A 25,112-nucleotide genomic window follows, 5' to 3' on the forward strand; every position below is an offset into this window, starting at 1 on the left:
ATCCGCCTCTGTGTGTCCGTCAAGCTCAGGGGGGATCCTCCCTAAAATCCCCGCTGAGCCGTCGGCTGACAGGGCGGTCCCCGCACACTGTGCAGGGACCGCCCTGTCTTTCCTCCGCTTTCCCCTATGGGGGGATCGGATGAATACGGACCGTATGTCCATGTTCACCCGATCCGATCCGCCAGACGGAAGAATAATATGATTTTCTTCCGTCCGAAAAATCGGATCTTTGCAGAGGCGGGTGATTACGGGTGTCAGCGGATAGTCATCCGCTGACACCCGCAATCACATAGCGACCAATGTATGTCCCGTTTTCATCCGCAACGGATGGATGAAAATGCGGACATACGGTCCACACATGTGAAAGGGGCCCTAAAGTAGGGTGCGTTTTATACGTGGATAAATACAGTACTTGCTGATCAGCCACTGCCTGTGGTATTAATATGACAACAACAGCAATTGTATTCACGTGGCTTTAGGTGCATACTGTGCAGAGGACACAGTACACCAAGTGAAAATACTTGCTGATCAGCCACTGCCTGTGGTATTAATATGAGAACAACAGCAATTGTATTCACGTAGCTTTAGGTGCACACTGTGGAGAGGACACAGTACACCAAGTGAAAATACTGCAGCTAGCACAATCATCTGCCTGCCTGTCAGTATATTAGGAAGAGCGGATCTAGCTAAACTCAATACAGTGTATAAATATATATACAACACCTGGGATGCATATATATATCCTCTACACACTGTAACTGTAACTGACTCACCTGCCTGCCTGCCTGCTCTATCTAACTCAAAAAAATGACACTCTCTCTCTGTCTTAACCACCGCAACACACTACACAAGGCCGACTTCCAGGCGGCCTTATATAGTGTGGGGCGTGTACTAAACCCCCTGAGCCATAATTGGCCAAAGCGACCCTGGCTTTGGCCAATTATGTCTCTCCGTTTTTTGCACGCTGTGATTGGCCAAAGCATGCGGGTCATAGTGCAATGCCGCAGTGAATTATGGACCGTGACACGCCACTCGAATTTGGCCCATAATGTTCGTATTCGACGAACGGTCGAACATACGATGTTCAAGTCGACAAAGGGGACCCCCAGATTCCAGATTCCGCCCCCCCATGTGAATTGGTAACAGGGTACATTGTACCCCTACCATTTCACAAAAGAAAGTGTCAACATTTTTTAAAACAGACACAGTTGGGAGAAGTCCTTTATTACAAAAAAAAACATTCCAGTGATGTAATCCATTCTCTATGTCCCACGGTGATCCATTTTCCAGCGATGCTCCAGCCTCCACTCCACACGAAACCCCCATGACGCGTAAGAGGGGGCGGGGTCACCCATCCATGTCATTGGGTAACCCCTGGCTTTCTCTGGCAAGCAGGCGTTACCCAATGATGTGGGCGCATGACCCCGCCCTGTCACGTCATGGGCGGGGTCACCTGCCCACAATTTTTGGGTAACCCTCACTTTCCGGAGAAAGCTGGGAGTTACCCAATGACGTGGGCTGATGTCACGGGGCGGAGACTGGAGCATCGCTGGAGAATGGATCACCGCGGGACATAGAGAATGGATTACAACGCTGGAATGTTGTTTTGATTTTTAATAAAGGACTTCGCCCTCACAATGTACCCCTTACCAATTCACATAGGGGGGGCCGGAATATGGGGGTCCCCTTTGTTAAAGGGACAGGTACAGTGCAGAGCGCCCTCTAGGAATGTCCACCAGCAGGTGTCTCCCAGGAGCCATTAATGGCTAATTAATGTTCAGCTGTCTGGGGGCTACTTAAGGCTTCCCCTCCCTTCCCCCGGCGCATCACGATTCTGGTCCCTTCCTTGTTGTCTGTGCCTGCTGCCTAGCTTGATTCAGTCTGTACCTCTCTGCCTTGTTCCTGCCTCCTCCTGCCTTGCTTCTATTCGTGTACCCTGTTCAGATCCCCCTTCCTTGCAACCTTGCATTCCCTGTACCCTTGTCCTTTAGATTTTTGTATAACGGTAAAAGTTGGGTTCCTTTGTTATTTGTCTTTTGGGGTTTGTTTATGTTCACGTTTACTATGTGCTGTGTTTGCAGTGTTATGGTAAATAAATATAATTTTAATATATATATATATATATATATATATATATATATATATATATATATATATATATATATATATATATATATATATATATATATATATATATATATATCCTTTGTTTGGTCTCGGTTCCCTTGTGTAGCTACGTGTCTGGTCTCCCTAGCTGCTGATCCCTGACAGTATCTAAAATAAATAATATATGGGCACTCTTTTAACCCGCCAAATGTTCTAATTTTGTTTATCCAGTCCTGAGATTTATACAGGTCTGCCAGCAAGGTTGGTGACTTTACTCTTATCTCCTGTAGTTAGGTGATACACTCCATTTTTCCACTCCCAATTTATTTTAGACAAGTCCCATTTCCCAGCCTTTGACCAGACTATCTTGTGGAGGGGTGTGTTGTTACATCTGATATATATATATATATATATATATATATATATATATATATATATATATATATATATATATATTTTATTTTTTTTCTCAGGCTTACATATAAATTCAGGCTTTGAGGTGGCATTTCTCAAGCAAATTTCAGTGGAACATTTGCACAAGCTGTCCTTTAATATAATGGAAGTAGATACTGGTGTTGTAAATCGGACCGATATAATCAAGTTGATGGTCTATACATTTCCCTTGCCACCTCCTGCCATTCTCGCCAAAAGGATTTTTCTGGAGCCCCTCCCATCTTATGAAACTCCCTACCCCAATCTGTCCGATTATCTCCTACTCGATTTGCTTTTAGACGATGCCTGGAAACCAATTTTTTCAGAGAAGCCTATCCTGCCTTCACCTAACAATTGTACGTTAACAGTTTGGTTGAGAGCACAAGCAATGTGACAGTTATATGCACATGCCAAGAATGTAATTATTTTTTGAACTGTTAAATTGATGGATTTATTTCTGCTTTAATGCATAGTTTCAAAGAGTCACCCTTCTTCATTACCTATGACAAACTTCTAAATGCCTTTCTTTGCCAATACCTTCTTCCACAGAATCTAGTCTAAACCAATTACAATTTACAACACTGCATTCAGAAACAAGAAATTTGCAGATTAAGGCCCAGATTCTCGTAGATCGGCGTATCTTTGTTCCGGCGTAGCGTATCCTATTTACGCTACGCCTCCGCAAGACGGGCAAGTGCTGTATTCTCAAAGCACTTGCTCCGTAAGTTGCAGCGGCGTAGCGTAAATAGGCCGGCGTAAGCCCGCCTAATTCAAATGTGGAACAGGGGGGCGTGTTTTATGTAAATAACTTGTGACCCGACGTGATTGATGTTTTTCACGAACGGCGCATGCGCCGTTCATGGAATATCCCAGTGTGCATTGCTCCAAAGTACGCCGCAAGGACGTATTGGTTTTGACGTGAACGTAAATGACGTCCAGCCCCATTCACGGACAACTTACACAAACGACGTCAAATTTTCAAAATTCGATGCGGGAACGAAAGTCCATACTTAACATTGGTACGCCGCATGTACGCCTCATATAGCAGGGGTAACTTTACGCCGGGATAAGCCTAACGTAAACGGCGTATCTGTACTGCGTCGGCCGGGCGTACGTCCGTGAATTCGCGTATCTAGCTGATTTACATATTTTTAGGCGGAAATCAGCATACACGCCCCTAACGGCCAGCGTAAATATGCAGTTAAGATCAGACGGCGTAACAGACTTACGCCGGTCGGATCTAATAGAAATCTATGCGTAACTGATTCTAAGAATCAGGCGCATAGATACGACCGCCCAGACTCAGAGATACACCGGCGTATCTGGAGATGCGCCGTCGTATCTCCTTTGAGAATCTGGGCCTAACACTGTGCAATGATCAATCTAGTTAGCTACTGTACAAATGCCATCTGTCTCCATACTCTTAGGTAAAAGGAGGGTAATGCCACACTCGCTTTTCCTCTGTTCCAGCACTGGGCCTCCTCTCCTCCTGGCCATTCACAAAAAAACACTTCCCAAGGTTTTGCATTGGGAATGGCCAGAAGATGATGGAGACGAAGACACGACTGTGGTGCTGCGTTCTAAAAGACCTTAAGCACTTAGACCTAGGCTGGTCAAATGTACAGCAGTAATTCCCCCTGCATGTAAACACAATTTGCCTAATGTATAAGAAAGTCAGCATGGCTTTTTAGAAAATTAAATATATAACTGACTAAATTCAGTTTTTTGTGCCCGGAGTTGGGATTTAAGTTATGCGCCTTGCACAGATGTCAAAAGCATAGGACCCCTAGCACGTTTCCCTATAAGGTACAACGGTACCTTCCTGCCTCTGAGCAACTATTTTATTTAACTGTGCCCTTCCGACCTTTACAGACGTGCTCATGTATGCCAGAAGGCCTCTTGACCTACCATGGGCTGGTATGTGGATTCATATATTTGCCATAAATTGAATTGCCCTAACAATTACTGCAATTATGTCTGTTATCTTTGCAAACAACTGATCTACCTCCAACCACACGTTCATCAGACATAATAATAGCTCTGTAAATATATGATAGAAGTTATAATTACAAAGGAGTCTGATCGAATGGAACAGCTATAGTAAAAAATTATGAATGCTATAAACAGCAACATCTCATTGTCTTACTTAAGCCATTATATTTTGCATTATTTAGTAGTATAATGAACAGAAGTAATTACAACCAAGCTGCAGTATTCTGGGAGAGAAGCTTCTACCGATTCTGACTATTCAGTAGGGCTTAAACATTTCTAAGAAAGATTAGAATTGTGTTCATAGCAACATCTTAGTAAACAGTACTACATGAATTCTTAATGTGTTACTGCCAGGACTCTCATAGCTAAAACAAATGTCTCTATCACTGTGTTCTGTGCTTTAGTGACATTATATACTGTTTGATAACTGTTGTTTGAGTATCATTTTCTGGTAGGCACTGGCTAATCTCTACATGTTATTGAACATCATAATGATGTAAGCGCTTGCCATTTCTGGAGCAGGATCTGCTGCAAAGATGGAATAATGATGCTAGAAACCATAATGCCCCGTACACACAATTGGAAATTCTGACAAGAAAACCGTGATTTTTTTCTGACGGAATGTTAGCTTAAACTTGTGTTGCATACACACGGTCACACAAATGTTGACTGAAATTCTGACCATCAAGAACACGGTAACGTACAAGACGTACGACGAGCCGAGATCAATGACGTTCAATAGGCAGTTCGGCTCTTCTGCTTGATTCTGAGCATGTGTGTTTTTTTGCGTGTCGGAATTGCATACAGACGAGCAGAATTTCCGACAAGAACTTTTTCCATCTGGAAAATAGAGAACCTGTTCTCAATCTATTGCTGGCGGAAATTCTGACAGAAAATGTTGGAATATCTGACCAAAAGCTTACATCCAACTTTTTATTACTGAAAATCCTATTGTGTGTATAGGGCATTAGAGTTATTTTACTTATAAAAGCTTTATCTAAGGATAGACTTGTTTATCCCAGACATATTGGAATCATAAAATATATGTTTATGTCTATTTATAGGGACAGACTAGTACAACAGTTTGTAGTAAGAAATTGGAATTCCTGGAAAGAGTATCTCTCTGAACTTTGAAGAATCATATCACTTATGCCCACTGGTGCTATATATGATCCAGAGGATCCGATACAAACATCAGTTAATCTAATTTTTTAAAGTGGGACTATAGGCAAATAAAATATTAGCACATCAGTATGTTACTGGCTTCAAAACAGCAGGCCTTATTTTTCAAACACCCCCCAATATAATTGTATTACCTATTAATCCTGCCACTAGATCTGTTTTTTTATTACTTAATGTAAAATACCAAGCCAACACGCCATCTGGGGATGTCACAAACAGTTTTATGGGAAGGGGGTGCTTACAATGATCAGCCTGTGTTCATGTGGCTAAACCTTTTTTTTTTTCCAAAATAAAAAAGCTGTTGCAAATGCTTAAAAGGTGTTATCTGGTGTCAGAGTTTAGTTTGTCTTAAAGTCCATTTAAAAATAGATGTTCATCTAGGTCTACCCTGTCACAGGATGTGGAAAAATAACAGATCTACTGGTAGGATCAACAGGTCATAAAACTATGTTTAATAGAGGACTACCAGGTGAATGCATTGGACAAACCGCTAATATATATGTAATTTATTTTATTTTGATCATAGTTACACTTTAACACCACATAATCCTAGCCAGTCTGTTTTTCTTTTGGGGTTCATAAAAACTGAATGGGGTACCTGTCACACACTAAGCCACAGCTGTTTATTGTGCGTCAGCTGTTCGTATTAGTTGCAGTGAGCTGGTGGTGTGATGCAAAATTTAATGCATCACACAGTTCCACTTTTTTTGCTTTTGCACAAACTTTATTGAAAGTGCACAAACATGACACTTCATTAATGTCGCTGTTAAGCAGAACAAGGCGCTGTGATAAAATGCAGCATATCTGCTTTAACCACTTCCCGTCTGCTATAGCCAAAAGGACGGCTACAGCGGGGCTTACAATCAGTGTTTATCAGTGCCTCTTTATCAGTGTCACCTATGTCATATGGTTACAGTGTTGCATGACTGCGCAATTGTCATTTAAAGTGTGACAGTGCTGAGATCCAGGCTGTGTTGCAACGCAAATAGGACACATTGAAAACAATTGTTTTTTGTGTGTTCTAGTGGTGACTGCCGTTCTTTCAGAGTAGAAAAACTCCACACTGAGGGGTTGATTTACTAAAGGCAAATCCACTGTGCACTATAATTGCACTGCAAGTGCACTTGGAAGTATATGCACTATAGAACAGAGGGGAAGATTGGAAATGAGGGGAAGCTCTTCTGATTTCTCTGTTTCAAATATTTTATTGAATTTTATAATTATCAACAAAATTCCATTAACATAGCATGTACAATAATATAATAGAAATAGATATTCCATTAACAGAACATGTACAATAGTATAGTAGAAAAAGGCGTAATCATTCAGGAAAGTACCTCTTATAAATGTAAAGGAAAATAGATAACTTAGCGGATTGTAGGATAAGACTATGTAACATGAAGTGTCTTAATCATAGCTTCATGGCAGCTATTTGACAAAAAGAAATTTAGAAATAAAGTTTATTGAAATAATATAATATAATTATGTCATCTGTGAAGAGAATAGAATTGAATGAAGCTATAAAGTAATATAAAGTTAATGTGTTGTAGAATAGCTGGGGGAATAAATTAGGCTAAACCAGGGCCAAGTTCCTTCCCTTGGCTTGGCTTGGCTTTATTTGGTGCAAAGGTCAAAAATCCCAACCATTTAAAGCATCTTGTATTACAGTTAGTATATCAGACAATTAACAAAAATAAACCTAAGGCCCCATACACACGGGAGGATTTATCCGCGGATACGGTCCAGCGGACCGTTTCCACGGATAAATCCTCTCAAGGATTTCCGCGGATTTCTATGCGATGGCGTGTACACACCATCGCATTGAAATCCACGCCGAAATCCTCTGGCAATGACGTGTCGCGCCGTCGCCGCGATTATGACGCGGCGACGTGCGCGACACTGTCTAATAAGGAATTCCACGCATGCGTCGAATCATTACGACGCATGCGGGGGATCCCTTCGGACGGATGGATCCGGTGAGTCTATACAGACCAGCGGATCCATCCGTTGGGATGGATTCCAGCAGATGGATTTGTTTGGCATGTCGGCAAATATTCGATCTGCTGGAATCCATCCCAGGGGAGAAATATCCGCGGAAACAGATCCGCTGGAGTGTACACACCATAGGATCTATCCGCTGAAACCCATTTGCTGGGATTTTTCAGCGGATGGATTCTATCGTGTGTACGGGGCCTAATAGAGGGGATAGGGCATAGAAGGGAGAGAGAAGGAAATGTCCAGGGGGACCAATGGTTAGAGAATCAGGTGAAGGTAATCATAGTAGCGGGTTGGATATTATAATCTCTCAGGGAGAAATTAGTTAACAGTCAAAACCAGGGGGTAAATAGTGTTTGATCCAAGGTCTCCATAAGGATTCAAAATTAGAAACTCTATCTAGTAGTATAGCTTCAGTTTTAGCATGTATCATACATTGTGTGACTCTTTGTTTGACGGACTCTAGGGAGAAAGAGTTCAATTTACACGCTTTTGCTACAGTTTGTTTAGCTGCCGTGGTTATAAAAAGAAGTAATTTAAATTGGTGGTGTGTTATGATTTGTGTTTTTTTGTTTAGAAGTGCTACTGAGGGATCGGGTTTAAGGGTTATATTGAACATAGTAGAAAGAATTTTGAAGATTTCTGACCAAAAGGAGATTACTATGGGACATTCCCACCATATATGTACATGTGAACCAAGAGTAGTACAGCCTCGAAAACAGTCAGAGGGATAGTGGGGGGAAAATTTGGATATTCTGGATGGGACCAGATACCATCTAGTTAGCACCTTTTATTTTGTTTCGAGAGCAACTCTATATTTGGCGTGGCTGATTTAGTTGTTTGACAAATTTGAGACCAGTCTAATTCATTTGGTTGAAGATAAAGATCAGTTTCCCATTATTTTGTGTATGTTGGAGAAGAAGCGGTTACATGAGAGAGTAATTTTTTAATATATGGCAGAAATAAGTCCACGTCTATGGGGGTCAGATTTGCAAGCATTTTCAAAGACTGTGAAGTCATGATTGTGTGTCAGTGGGTTTGTTGTGTTTCAAAAAAAATTTGGAGATATCGAAAGGTTTCTGTGGATGGGAGGGAATATGTTTGGCATAAGTCTGGAAATGGTATTATTTTTTTGAGAATTAAAAAAATTATGAACTCAAATTAAACCTATATTTGACCACACTGAAAAGGAATTTGGGAAGGACCAGGCTGGGTAGAAAGAAGGGTTACATAATAATGAGAGGAGGGGATTATGTTTGGATATGAGTCCAAATCTGGTTTTCAATCTGTCCCAAATGGAAAGGCTGTGTTTGGTAATAGGATTTGTGATTTTGTTCCGCTGTGTAGAAGTTACCCATAGTAAATTTGCAATAGAAAGAGGGTCACAGTCGATTGACTCCAATGATACCCATAATGGAATTTCCTGTAGCGTGATGTTTGAGTAATTGTGCTAGTTGTGCTGCCTAATAATATTTAGTGAAATCTGGCACACTAAAATCACCTCTAATACGGGGGGAATATAAGGTTAGTTTAGGTAAACAAGGTTTGAGTGAGCCCCAAATGAATTGGTTGGTTTTTCGTTGTAAAATACGTAGAAAATGTGAAGGGATTGTTATGGGTAGTACGCTAAAGAGGTATAAAAGTTTAGGGAGGATAGACATTTTGATCACTGTTATTTTACCCATCCATGCCAATGGTAGAGAAGACCAATTAGCTAGGAGTTTAGTAAGTTGTGAAAGCATAGGTGGGTAGTTGACTGTGTAGAGGTCTACCAAAAAATTTTGGTAGATTACTAGCTGATAGACTGGCAAAAGTGATCCCTCCCTTAATTCACCCAGACCAGACAGGTTTTATGCCAGGTAGACAAATTGTAGATAATATTAGATTAGTAAACAATATCATTCAAGATGCTAACCTACATTCTCGCCAAACTTGTTTCCTCAGCCTAGATATACACAAGGCACTCAACACTCTTCTTCCCAAATTTGGAATTTCGGGCAAATTTTTACAAGGCTTCAATGCACTATATCATTTCCCCCAAACACGTATTAGAATCCCAGGAAATAATTCTGAATTTTTTCCATTAGGTAGAGGCACGAGACAGGGATGTCCTTTATCTCCGCTCCTATTTGCCCTTGCCATAGAACCCCTAGCAATTGCCATCAGAAAAAATCCAGACATCAGAGGTTATTCCAATGGATTAAATGAATACAAAATCAGCCTATACGCAGATGATGCCCTTGTCTTCCTCACAGAACCACAATTATCGATACCTGTTCTTCTAAAGATACTGAACTCTTTTCACAATATTTCTGGCCTAAAGATTAACACGAATAAATGCTCAATCCTCCCAATAAATATTCCTATAGACACACAAAACCTTTTACGACTCAATTTCCCCTTTATATGGTGTCCACACTCCATTAGATACTTAGGAGTCAATGTCACATCCTCACATAATCAATTATACAAAGCCAATTATCTTCCAATCTTTTCACACCTAAGTTCTCTCCTTAAAACATGGTCCTCATACCACATCTCCTTTCTCGGTATGTGCAATAAAAATGAATATCATCCCTAAACTACTATATTATTTTCGCGCCCTCCCTATCAACTTATCAAAAACCAAATTACAATCTGTTCAACGTACTATTAATAAATTCATTTGGGCAGATAAAAAACCTAGATACAGTTATGTTCTTATGCATAGGCCTCAATCGAAGGGCGGATTAGGCCTCCCTAACCTATACCCTGGAAAGACTTTGAATCCACCTCAAATCTTCCCTATCACCTTCAAGGCTTACCTTGGTCCAACTGTGTCCTGTACCATAAACTACTGAAACGTAACATGATAGTTGCTCATCTATTCCAACTTTGGCAAAAAATTAAAGACTCATATCTCCTATCCTCGACCATATATCCTCTCACTTACTTTTTGGGGGACCCCAGATTCCACTTGGCCTTTACCAACAGACCCCTGTTCACGTTATGGATAGACAATAATCTTACCACACTAAATTCTCTACAATCCAAATGGGTCTTTAAATCCTTTCATACTTTACAGGAAGAATATAACCTCCCCCCCATAGAATACATGAACTACCAACTAATTAAATCCTTCTACTCACAACATTTTTCACTTTCCTCACACTCTACTAATACTTTATTTGAAAGAATTTGTCTAACATCCTCCAGAGACAAGGGAATGATTTCCAGACTATATCAGTACCTTAGCAAACTTAATTTACAGGAGAAATCTAACCCGATGCTCCGTTGGGAGAAAGATCTTGATTGTTTCTTTTCAGCAGACTCATGGTACTCCATGTCTGAAAACCTTCAAAAATGTAATAAAGCAATCTCATTTAGAGATACTCCAGTAAAGCTCTTTTCGAGGTGGTATTTCACACCCTCCAAATTACATTCATTTTACCCCTCAATATCTCCCAATTGTTTTAGAGGTTGCTCAGAACAAGGCACGTTATTACATACATTTTGGAGCTGCCCTTTTCTAGACCAAATATGGCGTGCAGCAACATCTAGATTTGAGCCCATCCTATGGTCATAAAATCTCTCTTACTCCACAAATCTGTCTTTTGTATGCAACGATTCCAGATATACCAACTTCACACATGAGATTATTCTATTCCCTATGCAGCTCGATCCAATGGATGATCGCCCTTAATTGGAAATCTAATACTATCCTTTGGTCACAAGTATAGGAGAGAATGGAAGTTTATAAGATTTCTGAGAAAATATATCATACCTTAAATGACAACCTCCATATTTACAACTCTGGTCGAATTGGAACGTACCATAATACTCAATATTCTTCTCCTCTCCCTTCCCCTTTTCTTTACCATCACTACCCATACCACTTAAGATATTACTAGATTGCAATACATTTAAATACTGCTACCTGTTTATTATTACCTTTACTGTAGTATAACGATGATTACTTTGACTGAATGATATACTATGTACTATTCTACTGACTTTCTATTATTGATTACATTGTCATTATATTTGTGCAACCTTTCATTATTATTACAATAACAGTTTGCAAACAGACTGTGTAGAGGTCAGATAGATTTGCTGTAAAATGTATGCCTAGATAAGAAACATGTGAGGTCGACCAGACAAATGAGAGAGAATCATCAGAAGTTGAGTTTGGAGAGTAGGTGATAAAGAAATGTTTGGGGCTGTGGATTTGTGGAAGTTTATTGTTAGGCCTGATAATTGTCCGAATTTGGAAAGAATGTCCATGAGAGGTGGTGCTGATAACAGGGGCTAAGTAAGAAATATCAGGACATCATCATAATTTGTGGTAATGACCCCCAAGTTCCAATCCTTTGATGTTTGGATTACATCTAATTAGTTGTGCTAGGGGTTCAATGGCTAGGGCAAAGAGGAGAGGGGGTAATGAATATCCCTGCCTGGTACCTCTCTCGATATTAAAGGGGTCGGAATGGTATCCTGAATAAGAAATATAAGCTTTTGGGTTTTGATAGAAGGTATCAATCCAATGCAAGAAATTCGCTCTGAATCCCCAACTCTGGAGAAATGTATGAAGATAAGGCCAAGATAGCGAGTCAAAAGCTTTTTGTATATCTAACGGGAGGAAACAGGTAGGGATACGACGAGAGCGGGTTGTATGTGCCAGAAGTGTAGCTCAGCGAATACAGTATTGTCACCCATTTGTCTGAAAGGGATAAAGCCAGTTTGGTCCTTGTGGATCAAATTACCTATTATGGGATTAAGTCGGGTTGCAAGAATTTTGGCCAATATCTTTATATCTTGGTTAAGAAGGGAAATGCTCTTCTGATTTCTATCATCCAATAATGTACAAGAAAAAAATCATTTATTTTTTATTTTTCTTGCATTTCCCCTTCAAATCTACAGTGACTGCAATTCCGAGTGCACTTGTAGTGCAATTGTACTGCACAGTGGATGTGCCTTTAGCAAATAAACCCCATGTGTGAAATGGCTTGCCAAACGGTTCTTTATCTTTTGCTTCATTTCTTAATTTTCAATGTCCCTGGAATGCATGTCCCTGGAATGTATTTACTTAATTACATTTATAGTTTTCCTTGTCTTGGTAATATGTGTCTAAATACCAGATTTCATTTAATAATTTTCTAGTAATGCATTTCTTACCAAGGCTTAATTTCATGACATCACATTTTAGCATTTTGGTCTCATTTTCACACTCTGAGATTCCTCCAAATAGGTAAATATCCTGTTAAATTTAAATAAAAAAATACAGTAATGAATGATAAAGTTAGAGAGAGAATGTCTGAAGGCCATTGCCATAGTTTTATTGTCTATTGTCTGGACCTGATTTTCGTGGGGGAATATTCCCTCAACACCCCTTCAATACACAGCAATATATAAAATGTAATACAGATGGGAAGGTGTTTACTGGTATACTTACTATATAGATAGTCGCATATACTTTAATTGCTTTTAAACTTAATCTCACACTTTTGTTCCCTTGGAACAAATTCTCACTTCAGGGCTGCTACAACTCAGGAAGCAAATAAAGCATAAAGCAAATGAAGGGTATATGTTTTCAACCACAATATATTTATGTAATGCTGCCATATGAAACTTTACAGAGCACACAAAAACTTTCTTTCTAACCATTAAAGCGAAGTTCCACCCAAAAGTGCAACTTCCGCTCCTTTGTCTCCTTCCCCCCTCCGGTGCCACATTTGGCACCTTTCGGGGGGAGGCGGATATCTGTCTTTGACAGGTAATCCTGTCCCTACTTCCGGGAGTTTCGGCCATGGCCTAGACCGATGCCTAAACCTAAAGACCAGCAAAGAGCTGGGTCGGGTAAAAATATCACTGGATCCTGGGACAGGTAAGTGTGTTTTTTTTTAAAAGTCAGCAGCTACAGTACTTGTAGCTGCTGACTTTTACATTTTTTGTTTACGGAGTGAGGATCCCCTTTATTTCAAGGGTTTCTCTGTGTAAAATAATTGAGCTGGTCTATGCCATGTCTGTCTAAATCCCTGTGATGCGAAAGTCATTCTCCTGTGCTCAAATAGTCAACTATGAGGTGTGTATAGTGTAGTTCTTCCCTGACACCTGCGTCCTTGCTGCCCCCTCAGGACAATGGGTAACAACAATAACAAGAGAGGTGCGCACCGACCTAGCGCATTACCACAATATGTATTTTAAAAAAAACAGTCTTTATACTCTCAAACGCATGATATACTGTAAGTACTAATTTCTCAACAAGTGGAACAAATCGCCTTCACAACTACTGCATTCTACCATTAGTATGGGAAGAACGGGAGGCGTTTGTGGTTTTGGTTGACGTGTTTCAAGGGTGAACCCTCTCCCTCAGAGCCAAGAAAGTGAAAGATTCTGGTAGAATGCAGTAGTTCTGAAGGTGATTGGTTTCACTTTTCCCTCTACCTACGACTACCGAAATACCAGATGGCTCCTCTACAAGTGGTCCAGAACACGGCAGCCAGACTGGTAGCGGGTAAAAAAACGTGGGAACCAATCTCCACGGCCATGAGGACCCTCCACTGGCTAGCCATAAAGGATCGAGTGACATTCAAGACCCTCTGCCTCACCCACAAATGCACGCAAGGAATCGCGCCGCAATACCTATGTGAGAAAATAAAACACTACACCCCAAGTCGGGTCCTCCGATCAACAAATCAGAACCTCCTCCACATCCCCAAATCTCGCTACAAAATGAAAGGAGAACGACGACTCGCTGTCCAAGGACCTCAGTTATGGAACACTCTACCCGCAGACATTCGGTTGGAGGAAAATCATCAGCCTTCAGGAAAAAACTTAAGACCCATCTTTTCTGAAGCTTGGTTGGACGATCATATTGGCTACAGCGCCTTGAGGCGATTTAGTTCGCATTTGTAGTGCTATATAAGTTTCTCACTCACTCACTTGTTGAGACATGCCTACTGATATCATGTGTTTGTGAGTATAACGACTGTTATTTTATTTTTAAATAAAATGTATTGAATTTATTGTGGTAATGCGCTAGGTCGGTGTGCCTCTTTTTTGTTATTGTTGTTTTGCAGTTTATAATGTCCCTGTGGTGGCCATACACATTCTAGGGCCATATTGGTTGGGTGCTTATTAATCTACCACTAGCATTTCCTGTAAATATATGAAGTAATGACCCTTCATTACCAGGGGTGGTACACAGAAGCAGATAAGGTTAAAACAAAAGTTGTCACCCAAAATTCAACACATGCAGTTTTATAAAAACTAGTAAATCCTGGTCAGAAGACTCAAATTTGTTGTTATCAATCAATATTGTGTAAATGCGCCTATTACAGTACCTTATCATGGTGTGCTGTAAATGAATGGTATTTTCTTCCTGCTGGGGTTTCACCTTTGATATCACAACACTGCCAAACTAAAGTGGCTAAATAAGACCAAATATATTAGAGAATTAAAAATAAATATTAGTATCTAAATATGAAAAGCTTTGCTTGCAAATCATCAGTTTGTCATAAAGTCTATTAAACATGCAACTGTCTACAAACAAAACGATTATATCCATGCTACTATTATTATTCTACTGCATATGGACCTTCATATTTATACCCTAGGGACTAATGCTGTAGTCCAAGTATAGATAATTACAATGTATGGCGCACACTAGGCTAGGTAAATACAATTGTTAAACAAATATACACGGTTAGAACAGTACCCTGCCACCTTAATTCTAGTTCAAATTAAAAATGAATACATTAGAAACACTTCTGATGTGTTAATCTAATTCATTTGTTGCTTTTATAATTAGTGAAATATATGCCTATCTGAGACGAGGAGTCTGTTCACACTAGGGCTACACGACTTCCAGCGCGACTTTCAGAGGCGACTCCGACACGACTTGAACATGAACCACAGAGCGATCTGGGGCGATTTACAACACAACTTGAAGTCGTCTCCAGGACAGGAGACTTTCCAGTGGTCAATAAAACAACAATCAGCTCTGGGAGAGGGAGGGGGAGGGAGGGGGGCAGGAGAGGTTTGCCTGAGAAATGTATGTTATCTTCCTGGAAAGTCGCTTCAGTTAAGACAGTGATCCGACTTCTGAGGCGACTTCCATTGAAATCAATGGGTACAAATCGCCTACAAGTCGGATTGAAGTAGTACAGGAACCTTTTCTAAAGTCGGATCGCCTTGAGTCGTGTGTATTAACACAGCTCCCATTCACTTCCATTGTTTTTCTCTACAGCGCGACTTGGGACGACTTGAGGCGACATGAAGTCGGATCGCAAGTCGCCCCAGTGTGAACCGGCTCTAAAACTTTTATTGATAGGCTTACGATAGTCAGGATTTAGAGTGGATTTCCCTGTTATTACATTTGAATCATTTTGACTTTACTAAAAAATAAATTTACCTGTGTCCAGCATATGCACATCACTATAGAACATGCCATCCATAGAACTCCCGCCAAACATATATATCTGATGTCCAACAGCAGCAAATGCATGTCCCAACCTGAGCAACAAAGTTACTGATTTTTATACAACCATTATTAAATGGACAGTGACATTAAAACACAAATGACAATAAATGGTGTAAGTATTACATTGGCATTACATTGATGCTATATAAATCCTGTATAATAATAATAATTAGTAATAATTATTACCTTGCCTCAGGAAGTGAGCCAGATGTTTTGACTGGTACCCATGTTTCAGATACTAAAGAAAGACATATTAAACAGCACTCATTCCTAATTAGTACATTATACTCAAATACACTCAAAATGCAATACACATTACCTGAAAGTATTGATTTTATTATTCTGATACTGCTGCATATGTTTTTTGGCAAACCTTTGATTTTCTATATAAAAGGTGTTGTTTATGGCAAAAAAAATCATAAAAAACTGTACAACCAAGGAATTGGCTACTGTCAGAAACAATGCGAAGGCACGGTCTGATGGCCAGCTCTGTATACAGTACATACTACAAAATCGCCACAAATAAATTGCTAATGGGCCATTTTTATTACACTGTAGTAACGTGTACCTTATTTAATGCATTTTGCATTATTAGGCAGCCCATTGAAATGAACACCACACAATTAACAATGTGCGTTAATGCCTGTGTGCTCACACACCGCAGTGGTGTGATCGGGGCCTTGGAGTAATGATCAGCTGCTAAACATGTTGACAAAAATTGGGCCCTATGGTATAAATTACACAAGTAGCAAGTAGTAGCATATTTCGGCAATGAATTGCATCAATATAAGCATGGCCAAAAATATGGCAGCAATGGGAAGAACTTTGGCAGTATTTTCACAATATTTATAGTAAAATCTGACCTGGGCCCTCCTCTTCCCCCCTTTTTTTCCCCACTTTAGGTTTGTCGATTAATCTTTCTCTGTTTGTGTAAATGTAATGTGGTATTACTTTATTAGTTAGGATATGGATAATAATAATGGAGGTTAGTGTAGGGATCACTCTAATATTTGAGTATCTTGAACACAGGTTTTTAATTATTAGTATTGAAATGTGGTGTTAATTAATGAGGATATGAAAATGGGGGGGAACTAATGCGCAAATCAACCTAACCAAGGTAATAATAAGCTAAAATACAATAGATAACATATATAACAGCTAATAAGCAGCAGCCACTACTAAAAATGCTCACGCACTCAAAGTAAATGAATAACAGGTTGGGTGTAGTAGCGCTTGCCCAATAAATAAAATAAAATAAATAAGGTGACAATCCAGAATAAATGAAGGTAAAAAACGTCAATCCACCACCGACTGTGGGTCTAAAAGTGTTCCACTCAAATTAATGTCCAAAGAATGACCACCCAACATTTAGAAATCAAATGTGGTAAGTCATGATGAGTGGTAAATAATAATGGATAAAGAAACAACAATTATGCCAATCTCAGCACAATGTAAATCATTAAGAACAGTGATCACAATAAAGATAGTGACATCCAAAAAAGTGCTTCAATCAAAAAAGTGCATGGTGCAACATGATGCAATACAAAATAGTCCACAAAATAATCCAAAAAAGTAGCATGCATAAGTGAGCATGAACAAAAATAATTAAAAAATGTAAAATGTGCCAATCAAACAAGAAAATCAAATGAAATACTGGCAGTGCAGTGTTAAAAAAGTGTGTCCAGTGCACAATCCGTGCAGAAAAATAAATAATGTTCTTTAAGAAATATTTCAATCAATAAAATTAAATAAAAAAGTGAAAATCTATATATACAATATAAAGTGCAAATAGTGCTCCAATGAATCCATTAAAGAAAACTTGAGTGGTTGATGCTGAACGTGCAATCGTGCTTGTATAGAATCCTTCAGGCTCCCCACAGTGTCTGGAGAATAGTGTGTTCCAGCCCCTTACCTCTGGAGGGCTTTACATAAAGCCTCTATGTTAGTAATCCCAAATACGGCGGCTTGCTGCTCCACTCCCATATAACACGGCTCATGGGTTAAAGATGACTCTCAAATGACAAAAGGGAAGCCTCCATAGCATAAAATCTTACGATTTATTAGGTAAAACAAAGTAAAAAACACTTACAAACAGATGAAAGTAAACAGCGTGTCTGTCGTTGTGTCTCCGCTCTGCGGCCGCGAGCGGATGACGTCACCAGCAGCTCTCCACGTCCTCACGCGTATCGTGACTGACAAAACGTCACTTAATCATAGGATGGAGAGCGGCTGGTACGAGGGTGACTTATATAGTGCCGTGGCGGCAAATAGTTGACAAAAGATCTGAAACATTTAAATATGCAACGCTACTAATGGGGCTTCAAAAACAATGACTGGATCGTTCATTTTTTCAAACATATATTATCAGGCTAAAGTGAATTAAAAGCGGAATGCACTCCCTCCAGTGGTGGAAAAGGCACAATGCAAAAGGATTAATAGGAATAGGTATACCTCTACCCCCTGCTGGATGGCTAGGGAATAGGTGAAAGGAAGGAATGACAAAGTTGGAATATCTAAATGGCACATATATATCCAGACAGGAATAATGGTCCAAAATGTTTTCATAACACTGGGATAATCCCCGAATGTGGGAGGAAGATCATATCAGGTGGGAACCACGGATGAAAATAGAATATAAAATAACTGATCACTTTGACAAGGGACAAAAATGTATATCCATATAGGTCTTCCAAATAAAGTAATGTATCCACATAAATTGTGGGTAGGAATAGATGGCCTTAATGATAACTAAAACCTCTAAAAGCAATGATTATGATATAAAAACACTAAAATAGGTCATAGTAAAAAGGAGAAGGATAAAAAACTAAAAATTAGATATAAAACAATTAAGATCAAACTCAATGTTATGCCCGTGCGGTGTTAAAGTACACAATTCATGTATCCAACGGGATTCCGCCTGACTAATTTTTTGTATTTTGTTATCTCCTCTCCAGTGGGGTTTGTATTTCTCTATGCCCCATACCTTAAGTGAGGAGGGATCCTTATTATGATAACGCTCATAATGGCGGGACAGGCTGTGTTTTGGGTACGCATTAATAATGTTTTGTGTATGTTCACGTAGTCTTATCCAAAGTTTTCTTTTTGTTCTGCCAACATATTGGATTTTGCATGGGCATTCCAGGAGGTACACGACCCCTTCAGTATCGCAGGAAATAAACTCTTTGATTTTATATTCTTTTCCTGTGACACTGGATTTAAAGTTTTCCTTTTTCTTTTTGCTCTCTTTTGTGTGTTTACATGTAAAGCATCTTTTACATGGGTAATATCCTTTCTCATTGAAAAAAGAAAAACTTTTTTTCTCAGGTGGGTCGAGAACATTTTTAGCGATCATGTCTCTTAAAGTAGGTGCCCTTCTATATGTAAACATTGGTTTTTCTGGCAATATTGATGATAAATGGCGATCGGCTTTTACAATATGCCAATATTTCTTGCAGATTGCTTCTATTTGCTTATGTTGTACATTGTAGTCCATTATTAGGGGAACTTTGCCGGCAAAAGAATTAATCCTAGTAGAGTCCTGGATCAGCGTATCTCTATCTAGTGCAACCACATCTTAAATTTTTTTCTCAATAAAGTCTTGTTTGTAGCCTTTTTCTACAAATCTCTTGCCGACAAAATCAGCCTGTTCCAAAAATACGTCAGTCTTTGTGCAGTTTCTCCTTAGTCTTAGGAACTGGCCCTTAGGAATATTTTCCAACCAGGGAGTGTGATGACAGCTGTCTAAGGGTAGGTAGCTATTTCTGTCTACCGTTTTGAAATGTGTTTTTGTTACCAACTTAGTTTCTTCTTTGGTAATCTCCAAGTCCAGAAAGCTGATTTTCTCATCACTAATCTCCCATGATAGTTTAATGTTTTTCTCATTAAAATTCAAATAAAAACCAAAGTCTATAAGACTCTCCCTATCTCCTGACCAAATAATTAAAATATCATCAATAAAACGTCTATATAAAAGTAACTGTGGTGGTTTTCTGTTATATAAAACTTCTGCTTCCCATTCAGCCATGTACAAATTTGCCACACTAGGGGCATACTTAGCGCCCATCGCAATCCCACATATTTGTTTGAAGTAATCACTGTCATACCAGAAGTAATTATGGTCTAAACTGTATTCTAAACAATTGGAGATAAAATTCTTTTGTGGGGTTTTAAGATCACTCAGATTATTCATAGCCCAATTTGTGGCTTGGATCGCTTCTTTATGATTTATAATCGTGTAGAGCGATGATACATCTGCTGTGGCCATGTATATAGAACTCCCATCAAGTACAATAGGATGTTTTGTATCTCTGAGGTAAGCTTCAGTTTTCTTCACCAAGGGTTGCAGAAACCAGGAGAATACATAGATTGGTTTCTGCAACCCTTGGTGAAGAAAACTGAAGCTTACCTCAGAGATACAAAACATCCTATTGTACTTGATGGGAGTTCTATATACATGGCCACAGCAGATGTATCATCGCTCTACACGATTATAAATCATAAAGAAGCGATCCAAGCCACAAATTGGGCTATGAATAATCTGAGTGATCTTAAAACCCCACAAAAGAATTTTATCTCCAATTGTTTAGAATACAGTTTAGACCATAATTACTTCTGGTATGACAGTGATTACTTCAAACAAATATGTGGGATTGCGATGGGCGCTAAGTATGCCCCTAGTGTGGCAAATTTGTACATGGCTGAATGGGAAGCAGAAGTTTTATATAACAGAAAACCACCACAGTTACTTTTATATAGACGTTTTATTGATGATATTTTAATTATTTGGTCAGGAGATAGGGAGAGTCTTATAGACTTTGGTTTTTATTTGAATTTTAATGAGAAAAACATTAAACTATCATGGGAGATTAGTGATGAGAAAATCAGCTTTCTGGACTTGGAGATTACCAAAGAAGAAACTAAGTTGGTAACAAAAACACATTTCAAAACGGTAGACAGAAATAGCTACCTACCCTTAGACAGCTGTCATCACACTCCCTGGTTGGAAAATATTCCTAAGGGCCAGTTCCTAAGACTAAGGAGAAACTGCACAAAGACTGACGTATTTTTGGAACAGGCTGATTTTGTCGGCAAGAGATTTGTTGAAAAAGGCTACAAACAAGACTTTATTGAGAAAAAAATTTAAGATGTGGTTGCACTAGATAGAGATACGCTGATCCAGGACTCTACTAGGATTAATTCTTTTGCCGGCAAAGTTCCCCTAATAATGGACTACAATGTACAACATAAGCAAATAGAAGCAATCTGCAAGAAATATTGGCATATTGTAAAAGCCGATCGCCATTTATCATCAATATTGCCAGAAAAACCAATGTTTACATATAGGAGGGCACCTACTTTAAGAGACATGATCGCTAAAAATGTTCTCGACCCACCTGAGAAAAAAAGTTTTTCTTTTTTCAATGAGAAAGGATATTACCCATGTAAAAGATGCTTTACATGTAAACACACAAAAGAGAGCAAAAAGAAAAAGGAAAACTTTAAATCCAGTGTCACAGGAAAAGAATATAAAATCAAAGAGTTTATTTCCTGCGATACTGAAGGGGTCGTGTACCTCCTGGAATGCCCATGCAAAATCCAATATGTTGGCAGAACAAAAAGAAAACTTTGGATAAGACTACGTGAACATACACAAAACATTATTAATGCGTACCCAAAACACAGCCTGTCCCGCCATTATGAGCGTTATCATAATAAGGATCCCTCCTCACTTAAGGTATGGGGCATAGAGAAATACAAACCCCACTGGAGAGGAGATAACAAAATACAAAAAATTAGTCAGGCGGAATCCCGTTGGATACATGAATTGTGTACTTTAACACCGCACGGGCATAACATTGAGTTTGATCTTAATTGTTTTATATCTAATTTTTAGTTTTTTATCCTTCTCCTTTTTACTATGACCTATTTTAGTGTTTTTATATCATAATCATTGCTTTTAGAGGTTTTAGTTATCATTAAGGCCATCTATTCCTACCCACAATTTATGTGGATACATTACTTTATTTGGAAGACCTATATGGATATACATTTTTGTCCCTTGTCAAAGTGATCAGTTATTTTATATTCTATTTTCATCCGTGGTTCCCACCTGATATGATCTTCCTCCCACATTCGGGGATTATCCCAGTGTTATGAAAACATTTTGGACCATTATTCCTGTCTGGATATATATGTGCCATTTAGATATTCCAACTTTGTCATTCCTTCCTTTCACCTATTCCCTAGCCATCCAGCAGGGGGTAGAGGTATACCTATTCCTATTAATCCTTTTGCATTGTGCCTTTTCCACCACTGGAGGGAGTGCATTCCGCTTTTAATTCACTTTAGCCTGATAATATATGTTTGAAAAAATGAACGATCCAGTCATTGTTTTTGAAGCCCCATTAGTAGCGTTGCATATTTAAATGTTTCAGATCTTTTGTCAACTATTTGCCGCCACGGCACTATATAAGTCACCCTCGTACCAGCCGCTCTCCATCCTATGATTAAGTGACGTTTTGTCAGTCACGATACGCGTGAGGACGTGGAGAGCTGCTGGTGACGTCATCCGCTCGCGGCCGCAGAGCGGAGACACAACGACAGACACGCTGTTTACATTCATCTGTTTGTGAGTGTTTTTTACTTTGTTTTACCTAATAAATCGTAAGATTTTATGCTATGGAGGCTTCCCTTTTGTCATTTGAGAGTCATCTTTAACCCATGAGCCGTGTTATATGGGAGTGGAGCAGCAAGCCGCCGTATTTGGGATTACTAACATAGAGGCTTTATGTAAAGCCCTCCAGAGGTAAGGGGCTGGAACACACTATTCTCCAGACACTGTGGGGAGCCTGAAGGATTCTATACAAGCACGATTGCACGTTCAGCATCAACCACTCAAGTTTTCTTTAATGGATTCATTGGAGCACTATTTGCACTTTATATTGTATATATAGATTTTCACTTTTTTATTTAATTTTATTGATTGAAATATTTCTTAAAGAACATTATTTATTTTTCTGCACGGATTGTGCACTGGACACACTTTTTTAACACTGCACTGCCAGTATTTCATTTGATTTTCTTGTTTGATTGGCACATTTTACATTTTTTAATTATTTTTGTTCATGCTCACTTATGCATGCTACTTTTTTGGATTATTTTGTGGACTATTTTGTATTGCATCATGTTGCACCATGCACTTTTTTGATTGAAGCACTTTTTTGGATGTCACTATCTTTATTGTGATCACTGTTCTTAATGATTTACATTGTGCTGAGATTGGCATAATTGTTGTTTCTTTATCCATTATTATTTACCACTCATCATGACTTACCACATTTGATTTCTAAATGTTGGGTGGTCATTCTTTGGACATTAATTTGAGTGGAACACTTTTAGACCCACAGTCGGTGGTGGATTGACGTTTTTTACCTTCATTTATTCTGGATTGTCACCTTATTTATTTTATTTTATTTATTGGGCAAGCGCTACTACACCCAACCTGTTATTCAATTAATGAGGATAGCTATAAAGTCTCCTTTGTGTGGTATATCGAATTATAGGTTGTGGCCTCAGACATATCTTATCTTTTACAGGTAGGATATACAGTGGGGAAAATAATTATTTGATCCCCTGCAGATTTTGTAAATTTGCCCACTTACAAAGAAATAAAGGGTCTATAATTTTTATCATGGGTGTTTTTTCAATGAGACAATCAACCAAAAACCCAGAAAAAACACATGATACAAATGTTATAAATTAAGTTGCAGTTCAGTGAGTGAAATAAGTATTTGATCCCCAAGCAAAACATGACTTAGTACTTGGCGGAGAAACCACTGTTGGCAAGCACAGAGGCAATACATTTCTTGTAGTTGGTGACCAACTACATCTCAGGAGGGATTTTGCACACATCTCAGGAGGGATTTTGGTCCACTCTTTTTTACAGATCTTCTTTAAATCCTTAAGGTTTATTGTCTGTCTCTTGGCAACTCAAGGTTTCAGCTCACTCCATACATTTTCTGTAGGATTAAGGTCTGGAGACTGACTAGGCAACTCCATGAACTTAATGTGCTTTTTCTTAAGCCACTCCTTTGTTGCCTTGGCATAGTCAGCATTTTTCTTCCTCCAAACATGGGGAGTCCCCCTTCTCAAGAATACACATGTACAGCCATGCCAATAAACATCTAAATGATTCAGAGAAGGATTGGGAGAAAGTGCTGTGGTCAGATGAGACCAAAATTGAGCTCTTTGGCATTAACTCGACTAGCCGTGTTTGGAGGAAGAAAAATGTTGACTATGACCCTAAGAACACAATCCCTACAGTCAAGAATGGAGGTGGAAACATGATGCTTTAGGGCTGTTTCTCTGCTAAAGGTACGGGCTGACTTTGCCACATTGAGGGGCCAATGGATGGGGCCATGTATTGTAAAATCTTGGATGAGAACCTTCTTCCCTCAGCCAGAACACTGAAGATGGATGGTGGATGGGTCTTCCAGCATGACAATGGAGTTTATTTACTAAAGGCAATTCCACTTTGCACTTCACGTGCACGATTGGATGATAACATCAAAAGAGCTTCCCCTCAGGTCTACAGTGACTGCACTTCCAAGTGCACTTTTAAGTGCACTTGCAGTGCAGAGTGGATTTGCCTTTAGTAAATCAACCCCAGGGACCCAACTCCTACCACTACGGCAACAAAGGAGTGGCTCAAGAAGAAGCACATTAAGGTCATGGAGTGGCCTAGCCAGTCTCCAGACCTTAATCCCATAGAACATTTATGGAGGGAGCTGAAGCTTGGAGTTGCCAAGAGACAGCCAAGAATCCTTAAAGGGGTTGTAAAGGATTTGTTTTCTCTAAATAGCTTCCTTTACCTTAGTGCAGTCCTCTTTTCATTTCCTCATTGTTCGTTTTTGCTCTGATATTGCTATATTTTTTCTCTGTTCTG

General features: G+C 39.2%; 1 protein-coding gene across 1 annotated transcript in view; it reads right to left on the reverse strand.

Moving 5' to 3' along the window:
• LOC120941658 (rab9 effector protein with kelch motifs-like) overlaps positions 1 to 25,112 on the reverse strand; it is a 110,242-nt gene that overhangs the window by 36,941 nt on the left and 48,189 nt on the right. The window contains exons 8-11 of the mRNA XM_040355197.1: positions 16,355 to 16,406; positions 16,100 to 16,200; positions 15,030 to 15,115; positions 12,862 to 12,943 (exon numbers count right to left, since the gene is read on the reverse strand). Coding sequence (XP_040211131.1) covers positions 12,862 to 12,943; positions 15,030 to 15,115; positions 16,100 to 16,200; positions 16,355 to 16,406 — 321 coding nt within the window. The remainder of the gene's footprint in view (positions 1 to 12,861; positions 12,944 to 15,029; positions 15,116 to 16,099; positions 16,201 to 16,354; positions 16,407 to 25,112) is intronic.

Source organism: Rana temporaria, chromosome 1 (genome assembly GCF_905171775.1).
Source record: "Rana temporaria chromosome 1, aRanTem1.1, whole genome shotgun sequence".
Lineage (NCBI taxonomy): Eukaryota > Metazoa > Chordata > Amphibia > Anura > Ranidae > Rana > Rana temporaria.